Source organism: Centruroides sculpturatus, unplaced genomic scaffold, assembly GCF_000671375.1.
Source record: "Centruroides sculpturatus isolate CEXI.00-Female unplaced genomic scaffold, Cexi_2.0 scaffold1462, whole genome shotgun sequence".
Taxonomy (NCBI): domain Eukaryota; kingdom Metazoa; phylum Arthropoda; class Arachnida; order Scorpiones; family Buthidae; genus Centruroides; species Centruroides sculpturatus.
The window spans coordinates 139,592-159,220 of NW_019386014.1; the positions used below are offsets into that span (position 1 = coordinate 139,592).

A 19,629-nucleotide genomic window follows, 5' to 3' on the forward strand; every position below is an offset into this window, starting at 1 on the left:
TAAATGCAAAACACACAGTTAAAGCAATAAACACATATGTCATCCCAGTACTCACATACTCTTGGTCGACTGTACATTGGACTCACACAGATCTCGAGCAACTCCAAAGGAAAACAAGAACAACACTTACTAAGCATAAACAACATCATCCTAAATCTGCCATACAAAGATTAACCCTTCCACGTAAAGATGGCGGACATGGCCTGATCAACATAGTTAACCTTCACTACAAACAAATACAGTCACTGCGAGAGTTTTTCTACAAGAAACAAGAAACATCACAGTTACATAAAGCAGTAACTCTAGCAGACTCAAATAACACACCATTAAACTTACACTCACAACATACAGACATGACACAACACATAAAAAGCATAGACACCATCAAGCAATCGTGGGCTCGAAAGGCACTCCATGGCAGGCATCCTTATGACCTGGCCCAGGATTTTGTTGACAAAACTGCGTCAAACAGCTGGTTAGATCGGGGATGCCTCTTTGGGGAGACGGAAGGATTCATGATTGCCATACAGGATCAGGTCATAAACACTAAAAACTACAGAAAACACATACTCAAAGATACAACACTCACAAATGACACATGCAGAAAATGTCACATCATGCCAGAAACTATACAACACATTACATCTGGGTGCAAGCTCTTGGCACAGACAGATTATTTACACAGACATAATCAAGTAGCAAATATAATACACCAAGAGCTTGCAAAGAAACACAAATTATTAGACATGCACAAACCATACTACAAATACATTCCACAGACAGTATTGGAAAACAACACGCACAAAATGTACTACGACAGAGCCATAATCACAGATAAAACAATTTACCACAACAGACCAGACATCACACTCATTGACAAACACAATAACATCACATACATTATAGACATAGCCATTGCAAACACTCACAATGTACAAAACACATGCACTGAAAAAGTTAGCAAGTACACAGAACTCGCCTAGGAAATAAGGCGTCTGTGGAGGATGGATAGGGTGCTTATTGTACCTGTCATTCTCTCCTGTACAGGTGTGATACCACACACACTACACAAAAGCCTGGGAACGTTACAATTGAATAGAAATACATCCATCACACTACAGAAGGCCATTATATTGAATACATGTCATATTGTTAGGAAATTCCTGAATACAGACACTGACACTGACACTGACACACTTATTTAATTTGTTTTGGTTGCTATGCCTTGACTCTGGTCCGGCATAGTACACAGCCACCAGTTTAACCCTCCTGCCACAAGGTGGACTGTCAGGACACATGTCACAAGGCCGTGTCACTTAGCCAAAAACACATGCATACGGCCTTGTGACGTGTCACAAGGCCGTATTCATGTGTTTTTGTATAAGTGTTGTATGCGTATACAACACTTAGCCAAAAACCCTTTTTTCCCCTTGATAAATCAGGTTTGTTTGGTTTAAATAAATACACATTAAAGTAAATATGTATATTTACAAAACTTACAAAATTGTGTTTAATTAGGAATAAACTTTTTTTTATTTACAAAATTACAATTACAATTACATTTTTTAAAATTAGTAACAAATATTTATTTTTTAAGAACAAATGTTTTTATTTTTATTTATTTAATCATATGCATGACAGACAAATCCCTTTTAGATTCTTTTTCCATCCATAAAAGGAACATTTTCATGGACTTGTTGATGTGGATGGATTTAGTGATGGTGCATTTTCTGGCATTTCTATTCCAATGATGTTGCACATATCTTCTGTCAATGTTTTACTAATGCAGAAACATGTCATCCTTTTTTTTTCAATGATAAAAAGTTTTTTCAAAAATTCAGCCTGACAGTTGTTGCTTTTATGTTCTTGTGGCATATTTAGCTTGTAGATTGCATAGGCATTTACTGCGGCTGCATCTAAAATGCCATACAAGTATCGCATAAGCCAGCGATTTGTCATTCTTTTGACAGATTTTGAATAACATAACTTATCAAAAACATCCATGCCCCCTTTAGTCACAATATAAAATTCAACTACGGCAGGTTTTTGGGTGATTTGGACAATTTTGCCAGTGTAATGCATGGATGATATGAGGACTACAGTTTTATTTTTCTTTGGACAGAAAGAAACAAGCATCTTCAGATCATTATATAGAAATTTTGAAAAATTTTTATTACGACCATTAGGATTTACCATAACAAATCTTGACGAATTTCTTTGTCCGTAGTAAACCATTTATATTCTGCTATAGTAATCTGCCAAACAACGGTAGATAATCAAAAATAGCTCTTTAGGCTAACATGATGAAAAAATGATATTGTACATCACAAAGGGGTGTCGTATATGACACCGCAGCAGAGTGAACTCTAATAGTACCTAAATTATGAGAAAAATTGAGGGTAGAAGACTTATTTTTCCATGCTGCTGTCTTATGAACTACTGCCTGATAGGGTAATTTATGGTCACAGCCCCTCAACACTAGCGTTGATTCCTGTGCAAACGAAAAGAAATAAGATGTGTCGGATCTGACACTGCCTTGTGGTAGGAGGGTTAATAATGATAGTGTAAATATGTTTTTAGGCTTTTACTTGCATTAGAATGTAAAAAAAAAATGGCTGTCATGCCTTAAAGCAATATTTACTTTATGGAAATAGTTTTAAACTTAACCTGCAGTATTAGCCACATATGTTGGTAATTGATTTCTTATATAAGTAGCTAACAAAAATCTTTTTCAATAAAACTGATATAATTAAGTTGAAGTCCACTGTATAGTTTGAAAACAAATATATTTTTTAATTAAATGAAACAACATTTAAAAATGAAATATAATTTGAATATTTCAAAATTCCTATAAATTATATAAATTCTGTTGTTGCAAAATTCTAAATTATAAAATTGCAAATTAAAATTATATTATTGTATAAACTAATGTTTACAATATAAAAATTATAACTTACTGATTCATCACCATTCGAAGTACCATCCAATCTTTCGAAAACACTTCTTGTTTCACTAATTCTCGAAACACAAAAAATGTATTGAACAAAAAGTCTCTCAATTGTTGATGATCTCTTATAGAATTTTTGTCTCCAAATTTTTCCCATAACTGACAATAATGTTGCACCCTCGTTAGACGTAACAAAGCTATCAAACAAGCCACAAGAGGTCCCTATTATTGAAATATTAATATAAATTTATAAGAATTAACTTTCTCTGAACAAAAATGTTTCACTAACAATTAACTATTTTTATATTTCAAATTTTAATTTTTAGGTGATTTTATATAACAGTTATTTTTAGATTTAAAAGTTTGTTGAGGTTGATATTTTCATGTAACAAAAGAAACTGTTCTTTGAATAATATATTTATTGAAAAATTTATTTAATTACAGATATATCTTGTATTACAGTTTATGTATACTACATAATCATAAAAAAAAATTATATGTACAGTATGTTTTATTCTTTACATTTAAATGTACACCTACATAGCATAAAAAAATATGAATTATTAAATTTCTAATAATACTTACTGCAACTAATGAAGTTTTGTCAATTTCTTTTAATGTGTATATTAATGCTTCTAAAAGCCCAAGAACAAGCATTTCTACTTCTTGACTAATACTTAATCCAGCCAATGACATAATAAAGTTGCTACCATGTCCATAATTGGTTTCTTTGAGATCTTGATCTGCTTGTGACTGTTCAAGTTGTTCCAATTCATGATGCATGAATATTAACATTTCTCCAAGAATATCTGCACAAAGTCTTAATTCTTGTTGATGTAAAAGATGTACTTGTAGATGGCAAATAAAAACATCCATAAGGTATAATCTTGAATCTATAATAATAATAATTTTAAAAAGCATTAGATGTTTTAAATTGTACTTTAAAACTCTACAAAATTTTAAATTAATTATTTTAATTGGTGATGTCTATATTATACATATGAGGAGGGCCATCACTGGTGGCTGAAACATGTTATATAGTAAATGAAATAAAAAAAACCCATTTTCAATTGCAAGTCTTTTTGATTGAAGGAATATGAAAAAAACACACACAGTATTTATATACAGTTTTTAAACTGAGAATTTAAATACTATCTATCAACAGTATCAGTTTCATTGAGTCNTAGCTGATTTAAAAATAAATTAATTAACAAGTTAAAATGTAACAAAAAAAATCAAATATGCATTCAAATATCACCAATTTATATCCATTTATTCACAAATATAGAAAATTTTAAAAATTTGTTCTCTCTTCTCTTAAAAACTTAGAAAGAATTTTAATTTATTTTAAATTAATATCATTAAAATATGAATAGGAAATAGAAAAATGGCACACAGTAAAATAATCAAATGTTTGTTTCTAAGAATAAATTTTTTAAATATAAATTTATGAAAGTAATGAAAATTTATATCAATAAAAACTTCTGAACTTCTCACTTATATTTTATTTTAAATGCTTTATAAACAGTTCAATTAAGTGTTAATAGAAGTATTTAGAGTATTCATAGTACCATGTAATTAGTTTAAAACAGGTATTATACAACTGCTCAAAAATTTAGTGATATTTGTGACTATAAAATACAAAAAGAAAATTGTAATAAGATTAAAAGTTTCATTAATCCTGATATATGAAAATTCTGAAGCATTTTCTGGCATCAAGCAATAAAAATTTGTGTCCAGATGATTTATTCACTTTTCAACAGGACAATGCTTTATCACAAATCCAACAAGTTGGAAGTTTTGATCATCAATGAAAAGATCTGTTCTTAAGACTATGAAAATTAACACTCCAGAAAATCTCAAATGCTATTCAACAGTGTACCATACATGTGAATTGAGAATAAATCTGGACTGTAAAAAACTAGTTGATTCTATGTTGTGATAATAATGGGCATGATTAATGTAAATGGATATCCAAGTTATTTATCTTACTGTAATTAGTCTTGTGTTACTGATACTCAAATTAGTTATTTTATTTATTTGTTTAGTTATTATTTGAACATGAAATGACTAACAAAAAAGTATGTAATCCAGGATACTAAAGTTTATTAAACCCATGGAATGTAGGTAGGTTATCAAAAGTAGCTATCAACAGTATCTTTACTTGTCTTTTTTTACCAGGAATTAATCTAAAACACACTGAGGTAGAGTTTTAGATTACTTCCTGATGTATATCAATTATACAGTTCCTTTTTATATTAACCAATCACCAGTGAACATTTTGTCTTTCACATAATTTCAAATCAAATCAAATTTATTATTCATAATAGGCCATAGCCTGTTATAATAGGTGTTAGACTTACATTATATTAAAATTTACTTGTATCAACATAAACAACAATCATATAACACTAAGTAGCCTAAAATTACAATACCTATGTGTATCAGGATTGTTACATATAAAATTAGAGAGGCTGGTTACAAAAATTTTTTGTGAAATTATACAAATTGTATATCATTGTAGTGTTTGCTAAATGAAATAACCGATACAGTTGGTTTTCCTCCTTAAAGGTATTTAGTTGATTTAGATCACCTTTAATTCTTAGTTTCTGGTCTTCCTTGCACTCACAGAACATATGAAGTTTAGTCAATATTTCTTTGCATCTTGGACAGTATGTTTTCGAGAATTCATAAATTTTATTATTTACCATAATCATCTTTTTATTTAATCTAAGTTGGATAAAAAAATTTCTTGATTGCAAACGGCATATTCGATAACATATAGTTATTATTAAAAGGATAATCGAGAATAATGCTGTACCACTCTGGTTCTTTCCGATTGTACATTTCTCCAATGTCTTGAGATAGAGAAATTTCTAATGTATTTTGGATTAGTTGAGTTTTAATCAGGTTGCTAGTTTCTGATTTTTCCAGCAGTGGAGTTATAGAAACACCAAAGTCGTCGACAATATTTGTCATTTGGTTCACCCAAGAACTTTTCTGTGGGTTCTGACAAGATTTTTGACATAACAAGAACAACAGTTTAGAAGGTAAATTTCCATTATCTCTAATCATGAAAAGGAAATTAATGAACGTGAACATTTTTACAAAGAAGGGAGTTAGTTTGAATCTATTAAGTTCTAGTCTTAGAGCATATCCAGGTATGTTATATTCTAGAGTAAAAATTTTAGATGAATTTGTTTTGAATTATGTCAAATTTTTTATAACCTGTGAGGCTCCAAATTGGAGAGGCATAGCTTATGGCATTTATGATTATCCAGTTAAACAGTCTAAAGCGAATAAATATATTCTTAAGTTTAATTTGAGAAAACAACTTCACCATATTATTGATCAATAGGTTAGATTTGGAAATAGCTTTTTTATATTGTTTTTTGAAAGTTAGTGTAGGATCAGGACCATACCCAAAACTTAACTTCTTGTATTATCATAAGTTGTAAGTTGTTCAGATAATAGGATGTACTTTTCTTAGCAACTCTAGATCCATTCCAGAAAATTATTATTGAAGATTTACTTGAATTAATTTTTAATTTTAATTTATTGAAATATTCATGAGCTTTTTTAATTTTTCTACAAAGAGCTGCAGCCCTAGGGGCAACTATTACGACATCATCAACATATGATATGGAGTGAACTATTTGGTCATCAATAGAAAATTCATTGTCTTCCCAATCGAAACATTCATTTATATTGAACAAAAAAGTTAAAAAGATAAGGGGACTAAGGGTCACCTTGTAATAAACCTCTATCCACTTGTAGGGATGGCCAATCCCTGTTAAAGTGTTTAATAATTAACTATCACATCATAATGCCCAAATAATTCCCCAATTATTCTCACTATGTTATCATCTGCTCGATATTTAATCAATTTACTTTGTAATGTTGTAATAACCTCAGAATTGTATGCTTTTTCTATATCCAAAAATAATGCAAAAACTTTGTCTCTCTTTTTATACAACTGAAGTTGGACTAGAGCAATTAGTGTAAATAAAGCAATTTGGGTACCTCTATTCTTTGTAAATGCAAACTGCATATTGTTTAAGTAGTTATTTCAATCAATCCAGTCGATGAACATTGACAGTAGCACTGATGTAAAGAACTTTCGAAAGCCCAACAAGAGGGCAATTGGACGATAATTAGCTGAATGATTTCTTTTGCCCTTTTTGAATATCATTTGAAAAATAACTGTATTCCAATCTTTAGGAATAATACCAGAATTATAAAATTTATTATACTGACTAATCAAAAACTTGATGGCATCTGTCGGGAGATTTTTGATTATATAGTTAGGAATTGAATACTTCTACCAATGATTGGTTCAATGTTATATTAAGTTGTAGGATGTTGTCTTTATAATTGTTTTTATAATTGACTGAAAATTCATTAAAATACTGACACCAATTATTGTATGATACATAGCATTTGGTATTCATAATTGGTGGTTTTTTGAAATTTATTTATAATATTCCAAAATTTTTTGTATCTCTTGATTTTAACAACTGATCACTCCTCACTGAAAAATATTTCTTCTTTTTTGCTTTCACCAAGTTTAGATAACTTTTCTTATTTTCCAAATATTCTTTCAATGATTGATCCGAGTTTGTATTTCTGAAATGTAAACTTTGTAGGTTTTTGATCTTGTGGTGATAACAATTATTATTGAACCAGACTTGTTTTTATTGTACTCTCTTATTATTTAAATAGCTTTATAGAAATACAAATTCATTATCCTCAGCAAATTATCATAATATTGTATAGGAGTATTATTAAATTCAGAATCCAAAATCTCAAATAGTTTATTGATTTCAGTTTTAAATTTTGACAGATTGAATTGTCATCCAGTGTCCTTTTTACGAGTTTGACTGTTTTTATGATTTTGAAATTCATTATCTCCATGTATAATTCCACTTAATTCCAAATGCACTGGAAAATGATCAGATATATCATTGTCTATAACTTTAAAATTACTAGACTGATTTAAAACAAATTCAAAACAGATAATATAGTCAATTATGGATTTACCAGAACGAGATAAAAAGGTATATTCTGCAGGACAATCATTGGGGAGCCTACCATTTAAAATATATAATTCATTATCTTGTACAAAATCAAGTAACAATCTTCCTTCTGTATTAATTATTTTATTTTTGGATATTCTAATATTATTCATCATTACACTATTACTTTTGTATTTAGTATCCATTACCTCATCTATTCGGCCATTACATCTCCCCAATAATCCAAAAATTGATGATATTTGATCTCTGTAGTATCATATTTTGAATTTCTAGAAATTTGTAAGTATATAATTTCTAGTGATAAGTATATAAGTATAAGACCTAAACGTGGTTCATCCCAGAGTGACCTAAAACAATGACAGTTCTATCTCAACAAAGATATATTTATCATCTATTTTGCAAAATTTTAACTTGCCGAGACTTTCCCTTATTAGTAACAATAGACCACTAGAGGGATGACCAAATCTACTAGTCCTTTGTGCTTTACTTTCTAGTACTATGAATGTATGCTCCAGAAGTGTTTTTATCTTCTGTTTTTAAATATGTTAACCAAGTTTCCGAAAACCCAAGAACTGAATTAACTTTCATATAAGCTTGTAGTGTATCTGTATATAGTTTCCCTTGAAGCCCTTGGATATTCCAAAAACTTATTAGTACTTTGGACTTTTCGCACTTAGTTACTGTAGTTACTGAATCTGGCGATAAACCAATATTAGTGTCTATCTGGTTATGTTTATTCCCATTTTGATTGTTATCCTCTATTATTTTCTCAGTTGTGTTGTAAGGAACCAAGTCCGAGCGTTCTTTTTAGTTACTTTTATTTTGCTTTTATTATATTTTTGTTTGGGGCTTATGTTTAGTTAAGACAAAGGTTTCCTCACCCGTTACCTTAGAAAGTTAAAAAAGAGAAGATAAAACCAACTCACCGACGAAAAAAGAAAGCGCCACAGCTAACACTCACACTCACGTGCACGCCCGAGCAGCAGATAGTAAGCCTGCACCGAAAGGGGGGAAAGACCCCACAGACTTTTAGGAACTTGTTAAACCTTAAAGGAAAACATCCTGATAATTGTTCAACAAAAGACTGTAAAAGGTTAACAAAGTATTGTCGGGAATTAAGCTATCAGATAAACAAGAAAAAAGTGAATGTTACGTGTAAGTATGTAAATGAGGGGAATGTCTCATTTAGAAACTGTGACGTCACCTCAGACTATAAATAGCGTAGCTCAAGTGAAGACAGCAGAGGTGAGCTCCTGCAAGGAATAAGCGTTGGTGTGCTAGTAGCAGTGAACGAGGTGTCCAATAGGAAATAGTCCAACGCGATTGCAGTATTCGATTTGTGGATCAAAAAATAGGAAAGTCTTGAGTTGAGAAAAAGGTTCCTAGTATACTTGAGGTGACGGTTAGGATTTGTAGTTATAAGAAATTCTGTACCTAAGTTAAGGATTGAATTTTGTCAAAATTCCAAGGGGAATAGTTCTAAGTTAGAATAAGATTGTGATTTTGTCGGGTTGACTTTTGGATTTGATTTGATTGAATAAATTTGTTGATTGTTGTACATATTGTAAATAGTATTTCTAGATCTTTATTAAATATTTTTTGATTTTTGACTAATTTGTCCTTAATTTACTTCGGTGCATGCGAAAAGTCCAGGTCTGGCAACTAACAAACATAAACCCGCGTAAAATACCCATTAGGTAACGGCTCTTTCTGATAAGAATTGTTGTAGAGCGATATGATAAAATAAGATAGTACTTTACAGTGTTATCAAACATATTTAAAGATTCCATAGAAACAGAAGATTTTCTTAAAGGTACAATCAATGTATTACTTAGCTTAAACCTAAAAAACCTTTTAATTGAATAACTTTTTCTAAATTGAAGTCATATATGTAGATCATCTCTTTGCTAATATAGTAATTGTCCCTAACCCTTATTTTACTTCCTTTAGCCTTTTCCTGTTGGACTATTGTCTGCAATTTTTTCTCCCTCAATCTCGATCTTTTGCATAGATCCGCTGTGGATATTATTTTATTCAATTCTTCTGTGATAAAATTGGGTTTCTTAGCCCAGAATTCTTTAAGTATTAAGTTTCTAGCATATACCAAAGCTAATATAATTTTCACAATTGGTTTAAAATCATTATTTGTTAACTTAATTAGACTTTCTATTGAATTACTAGTTATGCCTAATTCTGTAATAATGAAATATTCAATTTATTTTAAACAGTCAATAGTTTTAAAGGGATAGTTAATAATTACTATGTTTTTATTGGTTCTCTCATTAGTTGATCAATTTCAAATCAAACATACCTTTAGTTCCTTACTTATTAAGTCAAATTCATCTAATTTTTGTATAATTTTCTTACATTCAACCTGATAAACTCTGTTCTCTTCTTTCAGTACATTGACTTCTGACTTAATTATTTGTAATTCTGTATTTAATTGAGTGAATTTTTCCTGTATTAATTCATATATTGATTTTAAAGAGTAATGTTGTTCTTCTGATGCTTGATTTTCTATTTCTCATATCGTATCAAAATAATCCTGTATTCTTGAAGTTCTGATGTCAACAGGATCGCATTTTTCATGTTCTTGTGACACTTAATTAAATTCTTGACTAGGTAACACTTCTGATAGAGTAGCTTTGTCTAATACTGTGGGATTAATGCTGCGAGGCATCCCATACACCTTCCTTTGCATATCCATATGACCACTATGTTGTGGCAAACGGGATAATGGCCCTGGATTGGATTCTATCCCAGAAATTACAGTAATAATAAATACATTATCAACAGCAAAGGTAAACCTATTTATGACCATCCATTTTTGTAGTAGCAGCATATTCAACTTATGAGTTTACAAATCAAACAATGATTTGTAAACTCTTGTCCAGAAAATGTGCCAGCACCATCAAAGACCAGAATACACCTCCCTTTACATAATTTACTGAGGTTATAGTCTTAAATAAAAGTTTTGAATCTCAGTATGTTTTGGAATAGTTCCTGGTATGAAAAAGGACAAGTAAAAATGCTGTTTTGGATAGTCTACATTCACAGTTTTAATGAAATGACTTGTTAAACTTTTCAGCAGGCTTCACTTGCTATAATTTTGTCTTTGTATGCTATAATATGATGTGCTTTTATGACATACATTACTAATTATATTAATGTTTTAATTTTTTATTTAAATTACTGAATCAGTTCTATTTAGCTAAAACAGTTGTTGCAAAGTCAAGTTGCAATAAAAACTATAATCTGATATGGTTTTGCATAACCTAAGCTATTTCTTTAGACACATGCTAAACATGAAAAGACAATTATTATTACATACAAAACAATTTTGCAATTTAGAATTGTATTGTTAAAAATTACTATTGCTATTATTTTTAAAAACGTTTTGAATGTTGCTGTTAAAATAAAGTAAGACCCCGCTTAATGTTGCCTCGCTTAACACTGATTCAATATAATGATATAACACCATCTGCTTGGAGTCTTAAAAAAAAGTTCAAAATTTATGATGATTTAAATTATCGTGGCATTTTATTGATTCATACATAATATGATTATTGACGAACATGAACCAATCAGAAATAGGTGGCAAAAAGGTGTACTTTCTTTAAATCTATGTTTGTTTGGTGCAATTTTGGAAAAAATATAACATCATGGAGGTCATAGCAATATCGGCTTTGCTTGGCAAGAATTAACTGATAAATGCACAGAGGAAGTGTGGAAGAAGTTATGGCAGAAGGTATTCAAGAATTCTCAATGAGAAGAGCTTATCATTGTATCATTAGGTTGATCAAACTCAACCTAATCAATATAGCAGGATGAGGAGATATAGACAAACAGGATATTGAGGAGTTACCACAGGTTTTTGGTGAGAGTCTTATCAACAATTACCTTCAAGAACTGGCAGAACAAGGAATCCATGTAGAACTGGAAAATAGTGATTCTGAAAATGAAGAACCCAAAAAATTTCTCTACAGATTTCGTTTTTCACTGGGATGCAATATTGGAGTACTTTTTGTATGATTTTCTTTTTCTTCATTTTTATTGTTCCCTTCTTTTTTCTTATTGCCTGTACTGTCTGAATGTGATAACGATTTTGACACTTTTTTAATTTGTTCTTTGAGCAGACTAATGACTTACTCTCTCCAGGACAGTCTGCTCAAAGAAAAAATGTTTTGTCATTGTCTTTATCACTGAACCAGCCTTACACTTCAGACAAATTTCTATCAATATCATGTGTCCTATCATGTTTCTTTCTTATTTCGACTGTTGACAATGAGAAATTACAACTAAATCATTGACATGTATTATAAATATGTGATTTATGATAATAATTTATAAGTTCTTAATAAACAAAATCTTGCAGACCAAATAAATAAGTAGACAAAAAACAAATCACAGAAATTTGTGATGAATAAAAATAAATCATTATTTTTATTAATAAATTAATTTAATAAAAAATGAAAATAAATAATAGAATACATATTGCTGTCCTAATGACCAAATATGTATAAAAGTAAATAACTTGCAAATACGAAAACAGTTCATACACTGTAATGTAATTATTTTAACACAGAGACTCAATGTGTCATATACGACATGTTGAAAAGTTAGCTCATCTCATGAAATACTGTTATTAATATAGTTTTTAAAAAAATACTCTTATATAATCTTAGAAGTCTCCTGAACAAAAACATGTTTAAATTGTAAAATTATAATCAATAGAAGTAGAGAAAACTGAATACAAACATCAAGCAGTCATACTTATGATCACTTCCAAAAACAAATGCTCAGACAATCACATATTTTCCTTTGTCTCTGTCACAGTGGGATGCATGTGGTCTAATAAGCTTCACTAAACTCTAGTGACAAAATGTATAACTAATATAATTGTTTAGCGAGCAAAAAAGCAGAGCTGCTTCTCATTCTTTGGAAGGAAAATTGTGTGTCATATACGACACATGGCATCCCAAGAGGTTAAAAATCTTGCATCTATTGTTAATCTTTAAAATGTAATTTAAATAAAGTAAAAAATTTAATTTTGTAAATATATATTTAATAAAGTTAAAAATTTATGAATGTACCTGAATCACGAAATACACAACTCTTCACAGTTTCAAGCATACATTGTAATTTAGCTTGAATTAAAGCAATGGGAGATTCAGCTGTTAATTTATCAATGGTCATTTTAATAACTTTAGCAACTTCTTGGACAGGTAGCACTTTTAATAACTGTTCATAGATATGACTAAAACTGCTAACTAAAGCTATCTAGAAAATAATCAAAAATTTGATAATATATTTATGAAGTCATTATATTTATTTATCTAGAAAGCTCATGCAAATTTTTTGAACTATAAAGTAAAATAAATGTTCTAGTTTTATTATAAATCTTAAATCAAAAATATATTATTCTTATTCTCTTTCATTCCTAGCTCATTAGTCGGGAAATTGGTAGATGCCCATGATAAAATTTAGTGTTTAGAATTAAAAGAATCTTCAATACACTTTTGATGAATTTGATTAAATATTCAAATTCATTAAGATTTCCCTCCAATAAAAGTTGTGAAAAGAATAGAAGTAATGAGAATCAGAGATAACAAAGAGCTAGAAACTCAGAATTTTATAGTTGTACTCTCTCAATTTTTTCCAGGTTTTCATCATAAGGCAGCATTATCTGAATAAAAAAATTAATGTCTTATTTTTAATATTTTTTAGCAATTGACAATTACAAATTGCTTAAATTAATATATTATTTATCATGAAATATGATATGGACAATGGATTAACATTATTTAAATTCCTGAAGAGAAGAAAATATCATGAAGCTAGGGGAAAAAAATTAAAAAATGATTTTGATATTGGTTTGTAATGTTTTAAATTGTACTTTAAAACTCTACAAAATTTTAAATTAATTATTTTAATTGGTGATGTCTATATTATACATATGAGGAGGGCCATCACTGGTGGCTGAAACATGTTATATAGTAAATGAAATAAAAAAAACCCATTTTCAATTGCAAGTCTTTTTGATTGAAGGAATATGAAAAAAACACACACAGTATTTATATACAGTTTTTAAACTGAGAATTTAAATACTATCTATCAACAGTATCAGTTTCATTGAGTCAAAGCAGTTCAAAATAAAGAATACCTTTGTAAATTCCATCAAATACAGAGCATTATTTTTTGGTGTAATTTTGTTTTAGGACTGTTGAAGATGGATATCCTTATTGCACTCATGAATGGTTTCACTGATTATTATTGTAGCTTAATTTTATCTATTGTCTTTATTTTCTTTATTGTCTAAAATACAAGTTTTCAAATATCTGTCTTTTATACTTTCAATGCATTTAACATTTATCTTGTTTATCTTCTTGAAATTGTGTCGTGTTCCATTTCTATTGCTTATCCAACACAATGTAGTGCAACTTAACGATCACTTGGCTTTCTTTCAACCAGAATAAAGGTGAAAGAAAGCCAAGTGATCGTTAAGTTGTACTACATTGTGTTAGATAAGCAATAGCATTTAACACTGTTGCTTTTTTCTCCACTGTTACTGTACAAATCCTACTGTAGGCTGGGTGGAAAGTAACTAGACATTGAGAAATTGTTATAATTTCTGTATTTGTAATGCAATAATGAAAATTATTTAACATATACCTTATTAAATGGAAATGTGGATGCATATCTTAACATTCAATGTAGTAATTAGTGCCATCCACCAACAACACATTTTCCTCAGATTGTAATGTGGATTGACATCACTTCTCTGTGCATCTGCATCTGCAACCACTAATTTCTACATCTCACAGCATGCAGCAATCTGCATTCATTACCAATCAGATAAGTAGTCAGCCATCATCTTTTTTTTCACTGCATTTGCAATCTCTCTTGATCATTGTCCAAACTATCAATGTGGGAATTATAAAATTCCATTGATTAATATACATGTACACACAAATTTTATTATCATTGCATTATTATGACAAAAATTATAGCAACTTCTCAATGCCTAGTTAGCCACCTTGTATCTATAGTCATTAATTCTACTAGACATCTTGCTTAAAGTTAATTATTTACATCAAAACTGTCTTGATAAAAAACTTGCAAAATATTAACGTGTTCTTTGTAACAAGAGTTTTCTCTATAAATTTTAAAATGTATTGTTTGTAAAAATAGTCATATTTGCTTCTTCCCAAAAATTATATAATACTGTATGTCTCAAATTCATCTTATTTAAGCTCTTTTTATTTATTTACAATATCCTTTTTAAATTAATTTATTCAAAAATTACTTTACACTATATAATAACTTTTATATAAACTAATTCTGACAAGTGACTTATGATTATATCAACACAACCGTCAAATTTTAAATTGGCATGAACTTTCCAGTCAATTCAATAAAATAATAATCATAATAAATATATTGAGTTTTATTTCTAATTACTTGTAAAATTTGAATGCTAAATAATCATAATATGCATTCAATATCATAATAGCATACTCAAAAGATCATAAATTAAAATAACTGACTTCTTAATTTTTAATTTAGGTTGTAATTTAAAGTTAATTTTTAAGAACATTAAAAATTAATTTTAAATAAATTTTTATTCAAATGATTTTTCGATATAACTAAGTACTTAATTTTGTTTAAGCACTTAAGAATATAGCAGAAAATACATTTTAATTTATGGTTTTGTTTAAACATTGGTATTTGTACCTTCATCAGGCATAACAAACATAAATTTAGATTGTTAGTCATTAAATTTGTCAGTTCTCTTAACTATATATTTGCACTTTTTCATAAAATTAAACTGAGACCTCAAGTAAGTTAGATTTTAAAAAATGTTAGAAAATTAACTATTATATTGCTTTATTATAGCCATGGCAGGGGTGATGAACCTATGGCACACATGCCAAAATTGAGGAGAAATCATCTGGCACACAACGTATCAAATGATTTCGATTTATCATCTGTCTTTTTCAATCATCCTTTTGGTTTATCATCTGATCATTTTTTTTTCAATCAGCATTTTTAATATTTATTCTAATTACAGCATATTAATTTCATTTATTTAAATATTGTTATTTGAAGTCTAAAACTTTGGCATAAACATCTTTAAAGCTATGTATGCTTACAATATGGCATGCTAACTCAAAAAGGTTTGCCACCCCAGATTGAAACAAAATGAAACAAATTTGAAATGAAACAATATTCTGTATTGTAAATGAAACAAAATTTTCTTCATAATATTTTTCTTATTATGAATTTTGTATTATTATAAATTATAATAATACAAAATATTTTATAATTTGTGATGTAAATTCTGGTAAGTTATATTTTATAAAAATAAATTAATTAAAAACTTTATAAATTTAAACCTACACAAAAATTGTGTATATTATTTTCCTGTATGTTTCTAAATTATATTTTAATATAAAGATTATACAGATAAATTAATTATTTTAATTTATGAAACTAGAATTAATCATATTCCTGTTAAAAATATTTAGATTGACAATTTAAATAAAATATTACAGTATATCTTTTACCCCAACATATTTTATTATTATTATATATGACATTACAATTAAAGACAGTATGACATAGATACTAACAACTGAAAATTAATAACTACAAAAAATTTTTAAATCAATAATTAGAGGGGGGTTAAAATTTCAAACTTTTACAGTAAAATTTAATTAAAATAACTTATTTGAAAAAATTTGATAAATTTTATTTTTTACAAATGCAATTGTAACAGATAATTAATGTACAAAAAATAGCAAACAACTCGAAATTCTTTCTAATGACCTATGACTATTTCAAAGTCATTAATTATCTATATACAATTTTAAAGACACTTAAAAAAAATGTAATACAAAAATACTGAAATTTAATACCTGAGTAGGTAAAACTGCAGGATCATGACTAATAGCAAGCATATTCCCAAATGATGTAAAAAGTGATGATAGATCACATCTAAATGCTTCTTCATTTTGATCACCTGTAGCTCTATCATAAAAAATATTAATTTAATATTAAATTATAGTAATATAAAATCCCCAATTAAGCATATAATATTAACAAAATTTCTAAAAAACTAAAAAAAGACATTAAAAAACAGAAATAAACTGTATTGATTGAAAGTAATACTAAGTGGAGTTAATCCAATTTGATGGCTGTCGTCATTTTCAAATATTTAACTAAAATCATGTAATGATTACTTATAAGAAGAGCCAAAAATTTAATTAATGAACTATTTTGATGCCATAATATTTTGCAAGGCACAAGGACAAGGTTTGACATACCATATAGTCAAAACTACAGTAAGACCCCACTTAATGCTGCCTCGATTAATGCTGATTCGATATAACGCAGTCTGCTCGAAGCCTTAAAAAATCTCAAACTTTACACCAATTCAAATTACTGTGGCATTTTAACAATTTGTATATAATACAATTATTCCCAAACACAAACCAATCAGCGAAAGTTGGCAATTCGTTGTAGCACTGTACTTTCCTTAAATCTATGTTTGTTTGGTGCAATTTTGGAAAAAAATATAATGTCATGGATGCCATAGGCAATATCAACTTCGCTTGGCAAGAACTAACTGATAACTGCATGAACGAAGTGTGGAAGAAGTTATGGTTGAAGGTATCCAAGAATTCTCAATGAGAAGAGCCTATCGCTGTATTGTTAGGTTGACCAAAACCTAATCAATACAGCAGGACTAAGAGATGTAGACAAGCAGGATACTGAGGAGTTAATGCAGATTTCTATTGAGAGCCTTACCAACAACGACCTTCAAGAACTGACAGAACATGGAATTCGTGTGGAACTGGAAAAGAGAGATTCTGAAAACGAAGAACCCAAAGAATTTCTCTACAGATTTCCTTACTGAAAGTTTGGTAACAATAACCAAAATCATTGATCAAATTGTAGCGAATGATCCAGATTTTGAAAGGAGTGCAAAAGCAAGACAAGGCATTTTAAATGTGTTCTCTTGTTACCGACATTTGCTTAATGAAAGAAAAAGAAAGCAACAAATGACACTAGACAAGTTCATCGCAAAAAAAAAAAAAAAAAAAACAAAATCAAAAATTTCAGAAGAGCCAGGACTTTCATCACAAAAATGAATTTTACATTTCTGTGTGCATACATTTGTGTGTTATTTAACAAATCTTAGAATGCAAATTAATATAAAAATAACTTAAAATTAAAGTAAAATCTGTTTATTTTTGATTGCGTGTTCCCCTTTCCCTATTTACTCTATATTAAAATGACCTCATTTAACGCTGTTTTGTTTAACACTTTGTCGTTAGGAACGTATCCCCCTTGTTAAGCATGATTTTACTGTATTTTATCTTTTTTGAGATTTCAGATTTTTCTGGCAATGTACTCAATGTGCCATTTCTACACTACCATTCTGATTTTATGTAAGAAGTTTGCTTCTGTTCACACAATTCATGTCAGTGAATGAATCAATGAGTCAGTACATAAGGCAAATGTAACATTATAATATTAGATTATACAAAGTCACACAATTTGTTAACTTACCTTGCAAACAACAATCTTGATTGAATTATAAATTTAAAAATATATTCTAATGAATGAAAACATTTCTGAATTGCATCTTGTCTGTCAGCATCTTTTACAAGATCAGCACAATGCATCACACAACTTAAAAGACCCCTAAAATTGTAAGATATAAAAATTTTCAATAGTATAAAAATTAGAAAATTTTGGAACTAGTTTAAGAAATTTTCATCTAAAATATTTGAACAAACATACTTATAAACTAATGCAGCTGCAAAATGTCCAGTAATATAAGTATCCATAACTGGTTTAAAATGTTCAAATTTGCTATCTTCCAACAGACTCAGAATATGTACCTAAACAAAAAAATATTTTTCTCTAATTAATTCATTAAAAGTTTTAATAATAAACATATATGATGAAATAATCTCAACATGCAAATTAATAAAATTTTAATGTTAATGTTTTTGTATACTGTTTTTTGAAAACAGCTTTATTTTTATATTCACAATGTTTTATGACATCTATTTACTTATTTACAACTCCATTATTAGGTACAGAAGATCTAGGAACTATTACAAATCACAGTCAAAACTACCATATGATCAACATTTTCACAACTAGATTAGTATGTACAAGCATGAAATTTACCATTTATATACTATCACACCGAAATATTTATACGCATTTTCTTCAGCATAGTAGATAAGCAAAAAGTTTTATTTAATGCAAATATCTCCTGTAAAGTTTTATTTAACAGAAGATTTAAGCCTCTGCTTAAATAAAACTTTACAGGATATTCATTTGCTGTAGTTCAAAAGACCACTAAACCATTCCAAAACCTAAACTAAAATTAAAACTGTAGTAGTAAGAGGTATATGTACCATATCCATACCAATGTTGTAATATATTCAAATTTCTGAGCAGAGTGGCTATATAGTAAAATACCAGTATAACAAAATTGTGGAGTTCACTGAAATAAGTTTGTTAAAGTGAAATTTCAATATTCTATTTTATACTTAAAATAACAGAATATTGAAAAAATTATAAAAGTTTAATAATAAAAAATCTTTATTTTTTATTATTAAACTT

General features: G+C 28.7%; 1 protein-coding gene across 1 annotated transcript in view; it reads right to left on the reverse strand.

Annotated features, from left to right (window-relative positions):
- The window catches only part of LOC111613122 (dedicator of cytokinesis protein 4-like), a 135,120-nt gene that overhangs the window by 92,088 nt on the left and 23,403 nt on the right, over positions 1-19,629 (reverse strand). Inside the window, exons 8-13 of the mRNA XM_023354445.1 lie at positions 18,793-18,893; positions 18,559-18,693; positions 16,902-17,013; positions 13,077-13,263; positions 3,533-3,840; positions 2,958-3,169 (exon numbers count right to left, since the gene is read on the reverse strand). Coding sequence (XP_023210213.1) covers positions 2,958-3,169; positions 3,533-3,840; positions 13,077-13,263; positions 16,902-17,013; positions 18,559-18,693; positions 18,793-18,893 — 1,055 coding nt within the window. The remainder of the gene's footprint in view (positions 1-2,957; positions 3,170-3,532; positions 3,841-13,076; positions 13,264-16,901; positions 17,014-18,558; positions 18,694-18,792; positions 18,894-19,629) is intronic.